Below are 21,485 nucleotides of genomic sequence, written 5' to 3'. Positions count from 1 at the left end.
TACACACCCCTGAGTATCCACACACTGCCAGTGGAAAATATCAAGATAACAACAAGCTCTCGAGAGAGATGTAGCAACCTCTCCCCTCCCATACCTATTAACGCACCTTAGAATCCCTGTGTGCTGCCTGAAGAATGTGGTCAGGTGGCCAGCTCATATACTGCTCACAATTAACAACTTGTTCTAACCATAGGTGTTCAACAATCCTTATGAAGTAGGACATGTGCCTCCCTGCATGCCTGCCTTCTCCTTTTTCTCCGTTCTGCGAGCCTTGAATCATTCTGCAGGGTGGCTCTGGGAACATAGATTTGCTGTACATGGCCCTCACTAGTCCACTGTTCCTCCGCCCCTTTGAATTTCCTGTGTAGATCCTGAAGTAAGCGCAGGATTGGGCACTAAACTTCTTTCCTTTCCGGTCACTGCTTCGGGACCAGCACTGATAAGTTTGATCCTGGAAGCATCATATTTGCCCAGCAAAGTGTTTCAAGGTCTTGCTGATCATGAAACAATTTGCATTTTTAAGATTCTGATGACCTATCTATTTGTTTCTACTTAAATTATCATATCACTTTAACATCTGCTGTCTCATGGATTTCTAGAGGAAAAAGAATGTTTTCCACTGAAAGCCTGCACTCCAGCTTGCCAATAGTGAAAAAAGTATTAGTTTCTATATGTAGCAGTTCTCAAGAGGGGAGGATTGGAGTTTTGGGGGGGACAGGAATTAACGTTAATCAGAATGTATGTTTTTTCTGGTATCTTGTGAATTGCTGGAACTTTGAATGGCTGCTTCATGCCATTACAGATCCCCAAAACTTGCAGCTTTCCAAACACACAGGACATGCATTTCTGGTGGTGGTGATTTATGAGAGATACGATTTTAAAATTTTCACTGGTGCTTTAGGTGAGCAGGTGCTCTGGGTACTGTTCTAGAAGTGAACATTGTCAAGTCCTTGTCCAAGGCCAATGTAATTTTCATTCCCACAGATTGTTGTAGTTTTTCATAGGTATCTCCTTTTCTTACTGGTGAATTATAATTATAATAAAACATTTTAAGCACTGGGAATAGCTGTTCCAAAAGCACTAAATGTGATTTGACCCTAATTGCAAAGTGAAACAAGTTTTACCTTTTGAGTGCTCCAGCTATTTAAACAAAATTTGGGGATGATGTAATCTGTGAGGTAGGAAGTTAACCTATTTGAAATTTTATTTAGAAATACAAAAATGCAAACCATCATTAACTGGAAGAGGTCTTCATTGAGCTGCAATTTTTATGGTGTATCTCTAGTTCCAGATATTTCTAAAGACTATATATGGCTTTTATACTTGAAACTACACATCACTGTCCAGAATTTGTACCTCAAAAGGCAGAACTAAAAGGAAACAATAATTAGTAAAGTAAATGAGTAGTATTTTAATTAGATTGCAGTTTTAAGCCCCACATTAAACAATATGAGTGTGTTGTACTCTTTCTTTGCTATCTCTTCTTTACTGTTTGCAGACGGATTCCATTAGAGGAAGTCCCAGAAGACGAACAGGAATGTTCTAAGTGGCTTCACAAACTCTATCAAGAAAAGGTTGGTTTATTGTTTGTTTGGAACCACTAGATGGTGATAAATAATTTACATTAATATCATGTATACTGTAAGGCTTTTTAGTAGGGCAGATGTTCAGTTTTTCCATACACAAAGCAGCCTTATACTGTCGGTCAATCAGGATCACCTTTATTTTATATTAAAAGAACATAAATAAAGGTTCAGTGAGAGAACAGAGGAATACAAAATGGTAGCTGCCTCTGAATCTTGGAGGAGGCATTTAAAAGTGCTGTATGCAAGAAAACCTCATAACTGATTTTCTCTGGGTACACGGCAGATGGAAGATTCAATATTCCCACTCGTGAATGTGGGAATATTTTTTTAGAGTCATAAAAATAATTTTAGCAGAATGGGCTGAGCAGCTCTCTCTGCTACAGGATGCGTAGGAGACATACATTTTAAAAAACAAATTTTAATTTAGGACACTTTAATGATTAAAAAAGAAATAGATATGTCAGTGTCTTTCTGCTAATTGAGTGTGGCATCTTTAGAGTGATAGAACTGCTCAGCTTCTGAGTTTTCCTAGTCTATAAATATAGGAGGCAATGTTTTGCAGGTCTATTAGTTACATACCCCAAACTCCCATTTCAATCAATGGGAGTCAGTATATGCAAGGAATGTGGATCTAGCTTGATTAGCTAGGGAAAGTATGAGTGACATCTTTCGATGTGTTATAATATAGGACTTTTCAGACACAGGGATAGCTATGGGGTCTGCCAAGACCTGTTCTATGTACAACATATCCATGGAATACTAAGCCACCTGCGGTATCACTTGCTGTGTTTCTGTATTCAAACTGTTTGCTTAAGGACATTTTTCCTGACCTGGTTAAGTTCTAGCCCCATTCTTGGCTTCATCCCTAACTCCTTTAAGCAGCTTATTAATATGGACATACAGTATGAATTACTTTCAAGATCTTGTAGACATAGTTCTGTCAGCTTTGTCTTTGGGCTCGCCCCTGCCCCCACCCCCAGCTCCAAAGTCATGGTACTGAGGCATGGTTTGGGGGGACATAAATGGTATATTTCCACAATAAGGATATGAAGTCACCTTCTGCATTATCTTGTGGAAGGTATAAAGTGAACACACATGGTCCTTTCATGGGTCACTAATGTGCCACTTGTTACTACTCTCTACCATGTGGCTTCTTCCCTGAATTTCTGTCCCCAAGACAATATCTAGTCAATTGACAATAGAATGCTTGAACTGAACCAGATGGTGATTATTGCTTTCCAGTTCCTCCCCTACTTCTGTGTCTCCATCACAGCCTTTGTATTACTTATCAAATATCTTATTGATCTCTTTATTACAGGCTAATGTTCAGGCAATGCCAGGAAACAGTCTAAAAATATCCTGTACTAGGTTCACAAATAGGCTAGGTATACAGTATAATTTCTTCTACCAAATATACACTGGGCTACACTCAGTTAGATATAAATCCTAATATTCCATTAAGTATAGGAAGGAAAACTGTGCAGCTCTGTGCAGCCAATTCTTAATCTTTTTAAGGATTCCGCTCAGACAGAGGAAATCTGACCCTGTTTGCATGCCTCTTTACTCCAGTGAAACTCCACTGATTTCATTGCAGTTATTCCTGACTCTCACTAGCAGAATCAGGCTCTTACTCAAAATCCATATTCTTCCTGGGCTGGAGGCAGAGAGTTTTTTGCGATAAAGGAACTCTTGGTTGCTTCTTCAAGAAACTGGAGGAAAAACCATAATGCCCTCTAATTTTTTACCACAATTTTTTTAAAAGTATATATTTTAAGTTGGATAATAAGTAACAGAACCACATTAGGAATATTTGAAAATGCATTTTCTTTTGCAGGTTAATATTTTCAGATTATTTATTTTTGAAAACTTAACAAATGATATATTTAAAAGGGCAATAATGCGCTGCAAAGTATGTACTTATAGGTTGGCTGATACGAGTAGGATATGTTTTAAAAATGAGATGAGGCACTCCAAGGTGGGCATCTGTTAGCCGCTGAGTTCACTTCCTGTTGCGTGTCCTGTGTTACTGGACATACTACTGTTTTTTTTGTGTGTGTGTTTTTCTTTTTTATTGCTCTTGAGGCAATGCATTTCTTTGGCCTGTCACAGTGTACCTGGGGCATGCCAGAACTATTGTTTAAATGTTAAGGACTTAGTCCTACAAAGAGCTGAGCACTCTAGCACTGATCCAGCAAAGCATTCAAGCACAGGATTTGCTTTAAACACTTGCATAAGGGGTTGATCTTGCTTCCGTGCAAGTCAGTGGAAAAATTCCAGTTTTGACTTGCATAGTACCAGTGATCTAAGTGGAACTGGGTCTTGATCCTGCACCATCCAAGTGATTTTAAAGTAAAACATGAAATCGAGGACAGAGTAATATTTGCCTTCAGGATCCAGGCTTAAATCCATACAATATCTGTAAATGTCCTCTGTGTTGTTTGGATTAATGGGTTTGAATAAATGAGAGAATTTTCAGTGTAGTTAATGGAAACTGGTGGACGTGACCCTGTTTCCTTAGACAAGGAGGTTCTACTGCATTATCACCTTCTTGTCACATTTCAGTTATGTATTTTCTAATCAGAGATGCCATTTGTTGCATTCTGGGATACAATCCAGACCAGTGAGGGGTTATCACTGTCTGCCCTACAACCTTGGGTGCCTCACAATGCTTTGCTGCTGTTGCTCCCAAACTAGGCTGCTCACAAATTGACTTCCAGCAATGCAGGTCACACCCTAAGTGTCTATGTGGAGCTGCAGCTCTGACCTCAGCAGTCTGTCAGCAGCACTCCAGTCACACTCTGGCTACTACCAACCTGGGATACTACTTGCAAAGTGACCCCAACACACTCCCAGTCCTAGATTTTGCCCCAAATGTGTGTTCTGCATTGCCTAGCCCTCTCCAGATACTAAAGGTCTGTTGTTGCTGCCCAGTTTGCTATTTTAACTGGAGTTACTGGACAGTTAAGTTTAAACTCACCACTGGATTAATTTTAATTTTAAAAAAGTTTATTTAACTACAGAGAGAGGTTTTAAGTCAGTACAAATATAAGGCATTAAAGTCAGAAATAGTTACAGGAGAAGTAAATATAAAAAATTTTCTAGTGGCTAAAACTTAACAAGCTAGACTTGGATCAAGGTAAAATCTTTACCATATGTTCCCAGGCACCAGTGATGACCAAATTCTAAGGTCAGGATTTCCCCCATTGTCAAAAGGCTGGTTCCTTTATAGCAGGGGTCGGCAACCTTTCAGAAGTGGTGTGCCGAGTCTTCATTTATTCACTCTGATTTAAGGTTTTGCATGCCAGTCATACATTTTAACATTTTTAGAAGGTCTCTTTCTATAAGTCTATAATATATAAACTAAACTATTGTATGTAAAATAAATAAGGTTTATTTAAGAATCTTCACTTAAATTTTAAATTAAAATGCAGAGCTCCCTGGACTGGTGGCCAGGACCCGGGCAGTGTGAGTGCCACTGAAAATCAACTCGTTTGCCGCTTTCGGCACGCATGCCATAGGTTGCCTACCCCTGCTTTATAGTCTTAGGTGAAAGAGAGAGATGGCGGTTTTTAAGAACAGGTTAGACAAACACTGGTCAGAAATGGTCTAATTATTACTTAGTCCTGCCCGGAGTGCAGGGGACTGGACTAGATGACCTCTCAAGGTCCTTTCTAGTCCTACATGTCTATGATTCTATGGCGAGATGTCTGGGGTGGTTTTGCCCTCACTTTTACAGTCCAGTCACCCTTTGAAGTAGATTTTTCTGGGACTTATCCCTTTAAACAAAATTTCTTAAAACAATGAAGAAGGTGACATGGAGTTCAGTGGTGAAGGTAGCTCCAGGCTCTTTCTTCTCCCCTGTGTATGCTGACATGCAGACTTGCCTTGTGTCCTGTCATTCCCCCACTCTTTCTGACTCAGACCCTGTTTACTACTTGTATGTAAATTGAGGTAAACACACACTCCTTTGTTTAGGATAGACCTGTTTAACAACTTTTGCCTACTCAGGGCAATGTGAGTTTGAACATGTGCTAACTATATCATATAGAGGGAATTCATAATTTTATGTATAATGTTGCTTCATACATTTCTTCCTGACGATATTGATGATCAAGATATTAGTTTTCAAATGATACCACCCAAAGCGCATTTTGCACAAAGATTATTACTGTAGTGTGTAGAATGTAAATACAGGGGTGCTTTCCATTTCAGTTTGGTTAATTTCCTGTTTTAGCCATTACAGCAAGCCTAACAAACACAGCCTTTGCAGATAAATGGCCCTTGTAATGGAAACAAATACCACTTATTCCTAGCAGAAACACTGATAAAATTACAAATGTCTTGGAAATTATGTTGAATTTGTCCTCCACACATACACCATGTACTAATATTATTGATCAGTATGCTGTTAACTTTCTATTAATATTTTACACAATATCTTTTCAATATGGGTAATGACCGTAGTGAGTGTGGGTACATTCAACTGGTCAGGCCAGCTGAAAGTCACTACCCATACCAGTGAGCATTGGGATGCTGTTAGGGTCACAGCTCCAACACAGGATGCAGATCAAAGGAACCCCAACATAAACTATTTTTTAAAACCCCAATTTTGGGTGCTGGCTCTTGCTTTTTGGATGCTGTGAGTTGGCAACATGACAATCAGCAAAAAGTTTCTTTTCCACAGCAAACACTCCACTTTCAGTGAGCCCAAAGATAATTTTAACTCTCAACAAACACTGAAACCTGAGAACCTTTCCTCCACCAAAACAAAGGAGTGTGCTTCAAAATGGCCTTTTATTGTTCTGACCTTCTTTTGCTCCTTCCCCATATGCTCCTGTGGATGCCATTCCCTGATGAATGGGGCACATTCTGTTCTACAAGAGTGATTGATTTTCCTTTCCTATTTCCTGGGTAAATTAACTGAGGGGTTAAATAAATAGGTGGCATCTGTGGTAGCCCAATTTTCTGAACAAATGGGGTGTTGAGTGTAGGTCAGAAGAAAATATGTTCATATAATTGAGCTCTAGTAAAACATTTGATTTTCCAACTTCAACTTTCTGATTGAACTATGTACATAACTAGGAGATGGAGACAGTAATTCAGTCCATGGGACACATTTGCATAGTGGAGCAATTTGTTAATCAAGTTTGTAGAGTTGGTTTTTCTGGAGTAGCAAAATTTTATCTTTCATGGATATGGCATATTTTGCTAATGGACTAGGTGGCACAGAGAATTAATGCAATGGCCTTGCAGCCTCTGAACACCAGAGTGCACGTGGCATAGACACAGGTGGATGTTGAATTTATTGGTCTTGCCCCAGTTCTTTGTGAACGTGCTCCCAAAACACAATTTGGCAAGAATATAGATGGCAAATTGCCATGGAGATTAATGGTGGAGTTAGCAACGTGCATCTATAGGAGAGTGGGGTAATCCACAGGAGAACACTATAAGTAACATACAAATATTATATTTATAGCATATTTTCCCCTCTTGTGGGTTTCTTCATATGAGGGGATACTTGGAACCCCTAATCCTGGACCTCCCTTAAGCAGATACAGCTTTCAGAATGCTCAGAAAGTCACCAGATTTGGGCTGTTGCAACCTTCAAATCACCCCTTGATCTGAAAGTTCCAAAGTCTGAATCCTCTTTGGGTTAGTCAGAAATAAAAAATTGGAGAAAAAACATATCTGAGTCTTTATATATGTATAAAAAGATTTGGATATTTTTTTTCCTCCAATTTTTATTTCTGACTAACCCAAAGAGGATTCAGACTTTCAGACCAAGGGGGGATTTGAAGGTCGCAACAGCCCAAATCTGGTGACTCTCTCTCTCTCTCTCTCTCTCTCTCTCTCTCTCTCTCTATATATATAAATAATCTGTCCCATTCATTATTCAGGAGGCAGTTGTCATAGGCTTCAGGACAAACATTAGTAGGCTTTTCTGTTCTGATGTAAAAACAATAACCTAAAGCACTTCAGCAACTGGAAATAAATTGAAAGCAGATAGAGCAACAAAACTCATGTAATTCAAGATTTAGAAGTTGATCCTGCTGAGTGTCTCCTGGGAAGTACTGAACACCCTTGAGTCACTAATTTCAGTTGAAATTGAGGGTATTCAGCTCTTTCGAGGGGGTCGGGTTCATAATTTCATTGTACACAAAATTGTGATTATTAAAATAAATTTCAGTTCTTTCAGTTTGACTTTTCATCGGGTAAAGTTACTTGTGTTAAATATACTATATTGTATTAATGACACCAGCATCTGAAGGTCAAAGTGGAAAATACGTTTTGGGATAATAAAAGGAGCAAATTAAATATTTTTGATATTTTTAGATCCTCTCACTGGTATAAATCAGGAGTGACTCTGTTGAAATCAATTGAGTCCATCCATGTAGAATTAAATCCACGCAGTTTAAAAGGACATAAGTAGGCATATGGATTTTGCTGGTAGCTGACAGAAGGAGACCAGTAAAGGATGCCAGAATGGGACACAGTATTTCAGTAGCAGTTGTGCCAATGCCAAACAGGTAATACAACTTCTCTACTCCTACTAGAGATTCCCCTGTTTCTGCATCGAGGGATCATGCTAGCCCTTTTGTCCATAGTGCAGAAAGGTAGTGCAGAATCCCCCTAGTGGTGATGTCTTAACAGCAAGGGAAAATGAAGAATTCCTGAATAATGCTGGTATTTAGAAACATAACTATATGTGTGACATGAGCTAATATATTAATGATAAGTGGCTTTAAGTTAACCTGCTCATAAGCCAGACCCTCAAAGCACTTAAAGGAAATTTTTTTAATTTGGGTAATTTGCCCAAGACAGTTAATTGATGATAATGATTTCAGTACATGCTAGTTCACAGGCAAGAGAGAGAGTGCAATACTTTTCTCTAATCTCCCTAAAAAGAGAGAATAACATTTTAATAATTATATAATCTTTTGAAAGTTGTATGTTCACTTGGAGTTGGATAAAACAGCAGTAGCCTGTAATTGTTCAAATTATTATTGGTTAAAGAATTGCTAGTGTAAATTACAGTTTAAGTACATGTAAAAGAGCAGAAATGACCTTTCCTAAGCTGTTTGGGGCAATGCTGGCTGCTGAAGAGTTATTAATGAATTCTGTCACAAAGCTGGCAATGTAACTTGATGGACAGGGAGATAAGGCCTCATTCTGACTTCTCTTATAATGTTTTTCACACTGGTGTAAATCCATCTACTTCAGCGGATTTTTTTTTTTCCTGGTAAACATTGCTGCAAGGGCTGGATGCTCTATCCCAAAACCAGTTGGAGGGGTTTTTTTCCATTGATTTCAATGGGAATGGGTAAAGTAGCAAGCTTGAGCTGAGCAAGTAGCTAAGGGCCACATGCTTCTCTCTGTTATATGATGTAGGGGATGGCATTGGAATTAAGATCTTCAGTGCTACAAGCACAACCCTCTCCTACTTAAGGTAACAGAAAAAGTCCTCTAGTTGAAAACCAGATGAGAGTCAAAGCTCTTATGTGGACAAGCCTCTAAAGCAGTGGTGGGCAACCTGCAAGCCGCATGCGGCCCATCAGGGTAATCCACTAGCAGACCACCAGTTTGTTTATGTTGATCATCCACAGGCATGGCCACTTGCAGCTCCCAGTGGCCGCAGTTCACCATTTCTGGCCAATGGGAGCTGCGGGAAGTGGTGTTCCGTTGTCCCGCGCCGCTTCCCGCCGCTCCTATTGGCCAGGAATGGCAAACCCTGGCCACTGGGAGCTGCAGGCAGCCGTGCCTGCCGGTAGTCCATGTAAACAAACTGTCTTGCAGCCCACAAGCGGATTACCCTGATGGGCTGCAGGTTACCCACCACTGCTCTAGAGGGAGGATAAAGATCCATGCTCTGTGAATCTGGGTTACACATGCAACATCAGTCTACTGCCAAAAAAGTGGGTGTTGAGGAATAACATTCTTTGGAGTAAGAGGCCAGCTGGTACTACCCTGAACTCTCAGCTGGAATGTGGAAACTGTTTAGATGCATGTTGCAGAAAACATTAGAAAACAGAGGGTTTGGTGATGAGCATTCCTAGACATTTCTGTGATGTACCAAGGGTATTTGTCTGATGGCTGTCACTGCTGCCTGTAGGTACAGCAGTCCTATACTTATGGGTGTAAGGATGTACACACAATTGTGCACATAATATTCCTCTTTGAGTGTCGGTCATACTGGATCCTCATTAAAACTGCAGACTTGCGGGAATGTGGATTCATCTAAACGAGCAAAGGAAGGGAAGGGAATGCTGATCAGTGTGTACTCAGGAGAATGAGCTTTCATTCACTAAAAAGCACGAGATGTTCAGCCATCACTTGATGTTTGATCTTCCGTTCAGAATAGCTACTGTTCAGCAAGAGAAATATCAGAGTTATAGAAGGCTGCTTCTGTTATTCAACAGGGATTCAAATGTTACGTTTCTTTGTTCTAACCAGGATGCCTTTCAAGAGGAATACTACAGAACAGGAGCCTATCCTGCTACTCCCATAGTGCCTCCTCGGCGGCCATGGACTCTTTTGAACTGGCTTTTCTGGGCCTTATTGCTGCTATATCCTTTATTCCAGCTGCTTATCAACATGGTCAGCAGTGGATCATCACTGACACTGGCTAGTTTTGCTTTTGTCATCATTGTGGGTAAGTTGTTAGATCGCTTATAGGAATAGCTCTTTAAAAGGGCAAAGGCCCATCTTTCATTTTTTTGGCAGGTACTATTTGCACTTGCCTAATGAATTTCCAGATGCAAATAAGATGTAATTTCCTGGTGCATATTTGCACTTACAATCAGGTAATTAGGGTGCAGATCTCCAGACTTACACCCACAATTCAGTTGCTAGTGAATGTGGGTGTAGATTTAAAATTTGGGCTGTAGACAGACCAGTCCAGAGGCAATGCTGTTCCAGTGCATGTGAGAACTGGGGGTTTGGGTTAGTGGATGTGAGCACAGCTGCACTGTACCTTTAAAATAATAATGAGTGAATCTCTCCAAGTTGCTTCTCTGAACAGTCTGGCCTCCTGGAATCTGCAAAATTGAGCTGGAAATTTCTCAGCAAAATCCTGAAGAAATTTTGTTGTTCACACTTGTGCGAAACTCCAGAGTTTGGGAAAATGATTGAATTGCTTTTTCATTTGAACCAGGTTGGCCCTACTGGGCACTGAACAATCAATCAATGGGATATATTGATAATCAGCACTCAGAGCGTGTTCCTTCCTGCCCCACCCCAGACCCTCATTCTTGTGGCTAAAGATTATTTGTTGGTGGGTGTGAGGTTGAAACACACCATCTGAAAATGTCATTGTTTAGTCTTGCTTGATATCCATGCTACAGAGCTCTGGCAATCACAAGTGAGTATTCCTATTGACCAGAGGTAGGCAACCTATGGCACGTGTGCTGAAAGGGGCACGTGAGTTGATTTTCAGTGGCACTCATGCTGCCTGGGTCCTGGCCACCGTTCGGGGGGCTCTGCATTTTAATTTAATTTTAAATGAAGCTCCTTACACAATTTAAAAACCATATTTACTTTACATACAACAATAGTTTAGTTATATATTATAGACATATAGAAAGAGACCTTCTGAAAATGTTAATGTAATACTGGCATGCAAAACCTTAAATTAGAGTGAATAAATGAAGACTTGGCACACCGCTTCTGAAAGGTTGCCAACCCCTGTTGCAGAGTGTGGGCTTAGGGACATCATGAAAGCCCAGGAGAGGAATTTAATGCTCATTCATTCTGTTGAGTTATGCATCCAGTGACACTAACTGTTGCAAATGCCTTCTCCTGGTCTTTGAGTTTTACATCAGGTCCAAAGAAATGCAACATGTTTATAGATTCATGGACTTTTAATGACAGAACGGCCCACTATGGCCATCCACTCTGCCTTTTGCATGACACACTGTGGTTCCTGCATTTAATCCAATAACCTGTGGCTGGAGCTAGGGCTTCTCCTGTAGAAAGACATCTATGTTCAGTCAGCTGCTCAAAAGGTGGGAGGGAGGTGAAGAGAGAGGGATGAGTCTAAGAAAAGAGAGGCAGAACCGCATTAAGCATTCCTTCATCCTGGAGGGGACTTGACACTCCAATCAAGAGGTAGAGGGGTTATTGTCTAGGTGGATGGTGCTTGTGTAGTCCTTTGCAGTAGGTTATAACCTAAGGCATTTGACAGCATTCTATCATCTATATGAGGTACTTATATGACCCTCATTGTCATTGTATCTGAGCTCCTCACAATCATTAATGCATTTACCCTTGCAATGCCCTGGTGAGGTAGGAAAGTGCTACAAGCTCCATTTTACAGATGGGGAACTGAGGCACAGAAAGACTAAAGCTATTTAGGCACCTAACTGCTACTGAAATCAATGGGAGTTAGGCACCTAAATATCTTTAAAAATATGGGTCTAAGTCGAGTGACCGAAGTGAAGCCTAGTGCCTTTACTACTGCATCATCTTTTCTTCCTGTACAATAAGGGAGGGAGGGAGGGACCAAAGAAAGCCAGTCGACTGAGGGACGTGATCATTCCCCTCTATTTGGCTGACTTATGAGGAGAGGCTGAGGGAACTGGGATTGTTTAGTCTGCAATAGAGAAGAATGAGGGGGGATTTGATAGCTGCTTTCAACTACCTGAAAGGGGGTTCCACAGAGGATGGATCTAGGCTGTGCTCAGTGGTAGCAGATGACAGAACAAGGAGTCATGGTCTCAAGTTGCAGGGGGGAGGTTTAGGTTGGATATTAGGAAAAACTTTTTCACTAGAAGGGTGGTGAATCACTGGTATGGGTATCTAGGGAGCTGGTGGAATCTCCTTCCTTAGCGTTTTTTAAGGTCAGGCTTGACAAAGCCCTGGCTGGGATGATTTAGTAGAGGATTGATCCTGCTCTGAGCAGGAGGTTGGACTAGGTGACCTCCTGCAGTCCCTTCCAACCCTGATATTCCATGATTCTATGAAAGCTGATTATGGTACTGCAAATACAAAAGAAGTCTTTTGTTTTTCTTTCCTGCCTTATCCTCACTAGAGCACTTTACTGGTTCCAGCAGTTTAATAGGCTAGTTTAATAAGCAGGCTGCCGAGACTCCTCTGTTTGAATGTATGCTCATCCACAGGACTAGTTCTTAGGTCTCTACTTTGGCTGCTTGAAAAAGTAATCTACATCAGTTTACTTCAGCCAAAGCAAGTGAGCAGGCTCGCAGGACACTGAGACGTGGTTGAGGGATGTAGTGTAGCTAGGAAGATTAATGAATTATCGCATTCCATACTCGTTGCTAGTAAGTGCCTGTCCGTCACATTTTGTGTGATGCTGCGGGGTTTAACCTTCATCAGGGATTTGAGAACCTATTATGTTTCACAGCAACTCTGCACTCCTCTGTGTTTTAATGTTAAAAGAAAGCTGAAAGTCAGGGGAGATAGGAACCCAGTGTCACTGAATTTCTGTGGGAGTTCTTGCGTTCCTTTGAATATTCCAGAATTGGAGCTTAACAGATAATTTAATGACAACTTGTAACCACTTCGTTTATTGTGAGACGGGAAAAATCCCATAGCATGTGAAACATAGTATCAATCGATTTTGGGGTGGGACCAGTTCGTCGTGCTGTTGAGATGCCCAAAAGATACTGGGCCACAACTGAGCCCCAAAGAGTGCAGGCTTCATGGCTTATTAGGAAACAGTAAGCTCATTTAAATTGAAGGGTTCAGAAAGGGACAGGAGTAAAAGAATATTGAGCCTTTAAAAATAAAATTGGCGATATTGTATCCTATAGTCAGTTACTTTTGTTTAATTTACATGGCTACAATTTTCCCTACAAATTCTAACATGTATGTATTTTATCTTTAATTGGCAACATCTTCAGTCACATTCTGCTGGGACACGTCAATTTTTAGCTCATCTGGTCACACAAACTGTTGTAGCCAATAGCAAAGCTCCAGTAACAGTCTTGGGAAAACTGTCCTGTTTTTCTGTGTTTTGAGGATCTCTGCTATGAACTTGCTACAGTTGCTTATATGGAGAGGTTTCCTAACATCACATGGTTGTGGGCCCTATCTTTTGCAATAGCTAAATAGTTAGTAGGGTGTGTTTTGGCCAAAAAAAAAATAAAAAAAAATTTACTCTCCAGGAGAGAGATGATGGTAGAACAATACAAAACTGTGTTAAATCTCATGACCTTCTGCACCAAGTAGAGCTGTTTATTTGGCAAATGCAGCATGTAATACATCCATACAATATTTGCACAGCCTTAGCCTCTCTGCTTTCATTAGCAATGTCAGAGAGCTAGTGCCCAGCTAAATTAACATATCTCAGCCAAAGGAAGCTTATATTATTGTAAACGGGCGTTAGTGGAATGTACTGAAGGCAATTTACCATTGTTCGTAGCCTAATGGTATAATAGACTTTTAAAATTGCTAGGTATATTTCATCTAGGATGCAGTTCGTTCTTCCATTCTACTAATGAAAATACTTTAGATCAAAAGGTGGCATCCAGGATACACAGGTGTATTTTTGTTTGATTGTTCTGTGTCCCATATTTCACAGATAAGCTTCCTGATTCTGGACAACCCGAGTCCATAATATCTGATCATAGATTTACTGCACTCTGTCAATGGAGAAATTTTAGAGCCAGGTTTGTCATGTCTTTCTGTTATAATGGGCTCAAGGTAAGAGAGCTGATATGAGCAAGCATCGGGCGAGGGGAAAGAGATAAGATATTTGAGTGCTTCTCTTGCCTGTAATCCTGAATTCTGCTTCAAACCTTCCCTCTTTCTCTTCCAGACACTCTGACCAATCACATTATGAAGAAATAAAAATATTTGCTTGCAATCTCAGCACTTGGTGTTTTGAAGAAAAGAATCGTATAAGAGAAATGGTCAATTTTATGGTTAAATCGGAGCAATATTATTATAGTAGACTAGAATGCTATAATTACCTTGGGTAGATGGGAGCAATAGATAACGGGACTGTATTTAACTACATCAGTTCAGCTTGAACTCTTCGAGCCCCTGGTGTAATTTATAATTCCATACTGTGAATACTGAGCCATCCCCTCTCACTGTGTTACACAAAAATAATAATTAAATAAACGATCGTGGTGTTATTTTTATGGGAGTCCTCGTCCCAAAGAGCAAGCATCTAAGTGACTTAAAATCCCAAAATACCTACATTGTATTTTCAAAGGTGACTAGGGGCCTAAGTCTCATTGACTTTTGGTGAGACTTAAGCTCCTAAATTACTAAGGCACTATTGAAAATTTTACACTTAATTTCTATGGTATTTCTACTTAATGGAATTAGAACAGGAAATGAGGGCTGATTAAACCAAACTCTGGTAGCTCTATTGGAAGAACTCTCATTGAAGAAGTTCACGTGGTTGACTTCAGACAGAACACAGGACTGGGTCATGTTCTGGATTTCCACACTTGGTGTGGAAGAGATCAGTTCTTGTTATACCCAAAATATACTCTTTGTTAGTAAAGAAGCTGTCAACTGTTTTTCAAAGGGGACAGTTGATTTCATATGCAGGAGAATGAAGTATTGCTCTTGGGTTTTAAGGGGGAAATAGCTCTTAAATGTCTAATGCTAAAAACATAACATTTGGGCTTTCTTACATGGCTCCAGTCCATAAAGTATCTTTTACAGGAAAGAGAATTCTACAGTTCAAAACAAGCATGAGTAATAATGAGATCTCTTAAAATCTGCATGAGTTTGTGTATGTTTCTATTATGTGTGTGCAAGTGCTGTCACGGGATCTGCTACCATTGGCTGCAGTGGAAACAGGAGTGGATCCCTAGTGACATAACTCCCAACAGCTCCCAATATGGACTGTAACAGGGTTTAAAAGGTTAAAATAAACTCTTCTATGTGGCAAAACTGGTGGTGTCACGAGTGTAACTCAGGGCAGAATGGGCCCCTAGTATTGTCAGTAAATTAAAAACCTTCTAGAGTCTGCAGAAGCAATTAATTTTGTGACAGAATGAAATGTGTGTGTAGTTTCACTTTCCGCATGTGTAGCTGCATGTTTTGTGCATGGAACTTAGCCACACGGCTTTGAAAAAGTTCCCCTTCTTCAACTCCCTGATTTCTGTGTGTGTTCACTTCTTTTATACTATTCAGGACTAGACCAAGTGGAAATCTTGATGAAGCAGCTTTGGTTGTTCAAATGCTATTGCATATCAGTTATGTTAGCTATATGACTTATGGATGGATTGTAAAATAAATATGGAACTTCCCTATACACTGGGGCAACTCCAGGAATTAACTGATATGGGGGGAGTTAACATTTTTAAATACTGTATATTACTAAATAGGATCTGTACTGAGACTTTCTTCTTAGGACTAAAACCAATTGCATAGAGCAAAGATCACAGAATTGGCTCAGACTGATGAGCTTTTCAATTCCTGTGAATAGTTTTACTGGCCAGCACCCTGCCAATCAGAGAGCAAGTCCCTAATAGAAGTGTAAATGGCTCAACTGGTCTGGGGCCATAGCCAACCAATCTGAGCCCAGCTCCCTCCTTGACGCTGCTCTGGTTTTCATCTTTTGTTTGTTTGTTTTTTTTGTTTTTAATTGGTTTCCTGGGGACCAACCAGTCATAGACTTCCCATCTATCATCTTTCTGAGATAACTTAAACTTTCATGGCAAATTAGAAAGGATGGAACGACATCGTAGCAAGCACAGCATGATTACTCCTTCCCCATCTTTAACGATAGCGTGTGTTCCTATCATTGCAGCTGTTTGTTTGTTTGTTTATTATTATAACCTTAAATATGACTGAGTCACAGCAAGGTTGGAAATACTCAATTTAGCAATTTTCTTTTTCACAGGAGTGTAGTAAGTCAATAAAAATGTTCTGCAGGCAAACAATAAAAACACCATATCCCACCTCTCCTTGAAACATAAGGTATATATGAGAGAGAGAGAAATTGACTTTGTGTTACCTTTGAATAGTATTGCAAATATTTGAGTCTATGTAAGACCATGCCTTTTAATTTTATTGTAACTTTTGCTTGTAGTTTGGAATTGACTGAAAAACCAGTGTTACATTATAAGCTACAACAGAGTTCAGAGAATGCCAAAGAGTTTGTACTTATGGTTGAAAGCTCTTTTAGAGGATCTTTTCTGAGAGTGCAGCATATTGAACTGTGGGCTTTGTTTAAATTCTGGTTGCTCTGGTTCACATTCTGTCTACAAAAAGCATATCTTAGAACTGTCCGAGTTGCATCTTTTATCCCTGGTTGTCTAGAGCACTCCCACTGTACGTGGAAAATTAAGAGAAATGTGAAGAATAATCTTACAATGTGTGAAGCGTATTTAAAAAAAAAAAAAAAAAAGCACAAATGTAATTCCCCTTCTCTCCCCCGCCCCCCAATGAATGCACATTGTGACAATAGTAGTTTGAAATGTCAAGGTTCTTTTTTGTAGAATTATTTGTGTCTCAAAGTTTGGGGGGGGAGGGGCTAAAGAATAAAGTATAGAGGGGAAAAGTCAAAAATCTTAGATAAAATATTTGTAAAATCAAAAATAAGAACAGAGAAATTGTCCTATTGAATCAGACTAGGGATCCATCTGGTCCCATGTCTTGTCTGTATTGCTTCAGAGGCAGGGATGTTCCATAGGGGAAGTTTCTACCTAATCACCTTATAGCCATGAAATTTCAAGTCCCCCTTGGGAAGGAGGATGGGGATGGGGGCTAACTGTGATGCTGTAGGTTACCATGGATTTGTTATAATACCATGATGGTTGTACCATGTATTGCTGCCTTTGGCAGGTTCTCATCGCATTGACAAACTCTTTGAGCCCAGTCTTCCATTCCTTATTCTGTGAAAAGTCCTTCAGAGTTTTGCCTGAGTGAGAACTCAGGCTCAAATCCTGTACCTGCTTAAATGGACATTTTAGATCTTAAAGCAACCCATTCCTTGCATGAAGAGGGTAAAGCGTAAGTGACTGTGCTCCCTTCGCACCATATCCATAGTTTATAGTGGGTGGAGGAACTGGGAACTAAAGCTATTTGTGTGGCAGGAACTGGGACTCTCTGCCAGTCCATAGGCTGGGCTGCAGTAGCAGCTGCACCCTGTCTCTGCATGCTCCTGGTGCTGGGTCTTCCATGCTCCAAACTTGAACAGAGTTTTTGAACAAAACCCATTTGCTCTGTTTGCTACTGGGCTCAGGTTGAGAACTTCGGTAAAGAGAATCTGGCCTTTGGGGATTAAATAGAAGTCCCTGTCCATGCAGCGTTGCCTTCAGAGGTTCAAGTGCTGGGCTGCTATTTCTTTTCCTTTCTGTCCCCTCCACTTTCCCCAGGCAGCTTTTGAGATCCATCTCCTCCACATAAACCTCAGAACTGAGCACTTCTTAAGAGAGTATTAAGCGTGACTACCTCACACCTTTCCAGCCTTATCATCCTTCTAACTCCCCTCTACTGTACCTTCTTCAATTCTGCAGTAGCCTTCCTGTAGCAGGTACAGCACTGCGCCCACAACTGTGTAAAAGCCCCAGGAAGTAGTTTGCTTGGTTGCCATAACAATCGCCCTGATTTATGTTCTGTTTATACAGCTCCACATGCTGATTTCCTCTTTTTTTGTTGCCAGACACTGCAGTGATGATTTGAGTTTCTGTCATTATCCCAGCTCACTTGTCCTGCTCTGGTTCTTCCTCTCCACTCTGTTTCCCAGCTCTTGACCATTTGAAGCCAAAATCATTGTTGCCATTTTGTTTGGTTGAACTGAGTCCTCATTGTGTTACTGGCGTTTCTCAGTCAGAGTGAGAGTGCGGCCTGTCTCTGCACGAGCGAGGTCACCTCAAGGCAGCTTCTCCCTTCCCTGCCATGTGCTGCTGTGCAGAAATATAGAGCAGCATGCTTAGGACCATGGATCTCCCTGTGGGCAATAGCTGCCTGAAAGGGAGCAGGAGGAGGTGGGGCTGGACATTTCATTCCACCAGCTCTTCACTTGGGATTTTTCTCCTGTAACATTTTACCCTAGCGCACACTATGCAACATTTTTGAATGAAATACTTTGGCCTAACTTAGCCTTTTGTCCAAGAAGCTCAAAGCATATCCCATATAATCGGTGAACCTCACTATACCCCAGCCAGGTGTATTGTTATTTATTGTTGGTCTTTTTTACAGATTGGTAAAATGAAGTGCAATGGGCCAAATTATCCATGGACTTACTCTCCATTACATCAGTAGGGGTGTAAATCAGTGTAGAATTTGGTTACTTGGTGAGTTGGGGGGGGAGCTGGGAAAAGAACCCAGCCGTCTTACATGTCATTCGTCTGATCCAACTACTACAACATCCTTCCACTGATGAAACCTGTTTTGAAGGTTCAGGTGGATCATCTGTGGCTTCATCCTTGGAGGGTCAAACTGTGATTTTTAAAAGGAATTATTTAATTCTGAACTTCCCTTTGAATCCATATTCACTATCATTGTGGTGCTTGTACACTTATTTTCCTATTTTTGTCTGAAATCAATGACTTTACAGTCTTTCCAACCACTGACGTTAGCCATAAAGGTCTGCAGTTTCTGGTCTCTTCTTCTAATGCCTTCCTACATGAGGATGTCTGGCAAGCTTACTTCCAGCCTATAGATTCATCTCTTGAAGAGATTTTGAAAAATCCCTATTGTACCTTTATTTTTTTCCTTCCGTCTCCTTTTAGAAATCAAGCCTGTAGGCAAAATGCTCCCTTTTGACTTTCCCATGTGCCTTTCTCAACAAAAGGATTTTACTTTATTCAGCGATGTTTCAAATGAACAATTCTTGTGAACCATTGTTGGCCCTGTCTTGCCAACTTGGGCAAACTAGTCAGGGAATACTTCCAGCAAAAGAGAAACTGGTTATTTTTAATTACTCTCCATCAGTAAAGTTAGTTGAGTGGCCTTGACTGTAAGGTGGACAAGAGGTAGCCACTGCTTTTGGTCATGCTGGCTGTATTTTCTCAGATTGGTTAGGGATGTGCTGATGCTTTAGGGAAGAATGCTGAGCTATTTCTTGCTTTCTTCAGATGGTGCAAAAATCATTAATTCATAAGCAACTTGATCAGTATTTATGAAGTCTTCCACAGACTTCAGTGGGTGTTGGATTGGGCCATAACAGAGCATGAGAGCATGTATTTCTAATAAACTGTGCATGTGTGTGTGCGGATCTCTCTGTCTCTCCTTCTCTCCTAGATGCTGCTTGGTGGCTAAAAGACCTTGATGAGGGCTTGACTATAGTAAGTGAAATTGTTTGAGCTCCCTAGGGTTGCCCATAAGACTTCAGGATATTAGTCATGTTTGGGCTGGCTGGATCGGGATAGAGTGCTGAGCTTTTTGTCAGAGAAGCCTTTTCCTCCCTGTGATGCTTCTCATAGGCTTAGTGCTATAAGTTTTGCTACCAACTGTGCTTTTCAGTAAAAACAAAACTCTTGCTCTGAGGTTCATATTCTGATATGAGAGGAACTAATTTAATTAGTACCTGTTAATGATTTGTCTTAGAATTATCTTAATGAGGGGAGGTGTCCAGAGAAGATCCCAGATGAATAACTGCAAATCCCTTTTTCTTGGGATTTATGCAAACAACTGCCTGGATGCTGGGAAGTGGAATCATATTTGTCATTCTGGAAGCAGGTGTTTGAGCATTTCCAGCAGGCCAAGGGTGAGAACTCTCCTGTTGGACCTTATCCCTAGTCTTTTCAATGGGAACATAAGAATGGCTGTACCGGTCAGACCAAAGGTCCATCCAGCCCAGTATCCTGTCTACTGACAGTGGCCAATGCCAGGTGCCCCAAAGGGACTGAACCTAACAGGTAATGATCAAGTGATTTCTCTCCTGCCATCCACCTCCATCCTCTGACAAACAGCGGCTGGGACACCATTCCTTACCCATCCTGGCTAATAGCCATTAATGGACTTAACCTCCATGAATTTACTGAGTTCTCTTTTAAACCCTATTATAGTTGTAGCCTTCACAACCTCTGCAGGCAAGAAGTGCCACAGGTTGACTGTGCATTGCGTGAAGAACTTCCTTTTATGTGTTTTAAACCTGCTGCCTATTAATTTCATTTGGTGGCCCCTAGTTCTTATATTATGGGAACAAGCAAATAACTTTTCCTTATTCACTTTCTCCACACCACTCTTGATTTTATATACCTCTATCATATCCCCTCTTAGTCTCTTAAGGAGGAGGGACTTATGTGACCATGTAAAGGCTGGGCTGAATTGCCATCCCTATGCTTGGGGTGAAGGAATATGGTTATTAATCAGTTGATTATTTTTGACCTACTGCTAAATCAACTTGTGCTTCTTCCTGTTATAAACCATCTAGGGAATTTCTGACCAATATGTCCCATTTTCTAAGACCCTGATCTTAGCCTCTGTGGGCATAATAGCAAAACTCCCCTGTAGGTCAGTGATCAAGGAGCAGGAGCTTGTTAGGGTAGTAATTGCATACTCCTTTCCAAGAGACAAAGTGAAGTGTATATGTTTGTTTGTATTCAATACCTCCTTAGTAAGGCATATCCCATCATCTTTCCAGCTGGGCCATTTCCAGGGCCCTGGATCAAGAACCCTTAACCTGTTCTGCAAATGCTTTCCTTTTATTGCCCTGTGTAGGAAGTTGGGGGGTTTTCTTTACACCTGGCTAGCATGTTGTGGCAGTGGGGGAGATGTGATACCTAATCAAATGGCTCATTTATCATTTTGGTAAAGGGAAACATGCGGTAATGCTCCTCGATGAGATAAGTCCATTGTGTTGTAAGAGGGGAAATCACTCTTTCAAGCTAGCATTGTTAAAGTAACATGGGAAAGTTTCCTCAGCTTTCCATTTTTCTTGGCTGATTTGTATTGCTGCAGCAGCATCTGATGGGACCAACCCTGAGAAGGTCTCCCATTGACCTTTAAACAAAGCTGTTAGATTAA

General features: G+C 40.7%; 1 protein-coding gene across 3 annotated transcripts in view; it reads left to right on the top strand.

Moving 5' to 3' along the window:
- Positions 1-21,485, top strand: part of AGPAT4 (1-acylglycerol-3-phosphate O-acyltransferase 4) — a 139,606-nt gene that overhangs the window by 114,249 nt on the left and 3,872 nt on the right. For 2 of the 3 annotated variants that reach the window (XM_032793204.2, XM_032793206.2), the window contains exons 7-8: positions 1,499-1,574; positions 10,038-10,236. In XM_032793204.2, coding sequence (XP_032649095.1) covers positions 1,499-1,574; positions 10,038-10,236 — 275 coding nt within the window. The remainder of the gene's footprint in view (positions 1-1,498; positions 1,575-10,037; positions 10,237-21,485) is intronic. The other variant, XM_032793207.2, reaches the window with a different exon arrangement.

The sequence above is a fragment of the Chelonoidis abingdonii genome, chromosome 3, assembly GCF_003597395.2.
Source record: "Chelonoidis abingdonii isolate Lonesome George chromosome 3, CheloAbing_2.0, whole genome shotgun sequence".
Lineage (NCBI taxonomy): Eukaryota > Metazoa > Chordata > Testudines > Testudinidae > Chelonoidis > Chelonoidis abingdonii.
The sequence above is the reverse complement of the archived record's forward strand: the minus strand, read 5'-3'. Positions and strand labels throughout refer to the sequence as shown.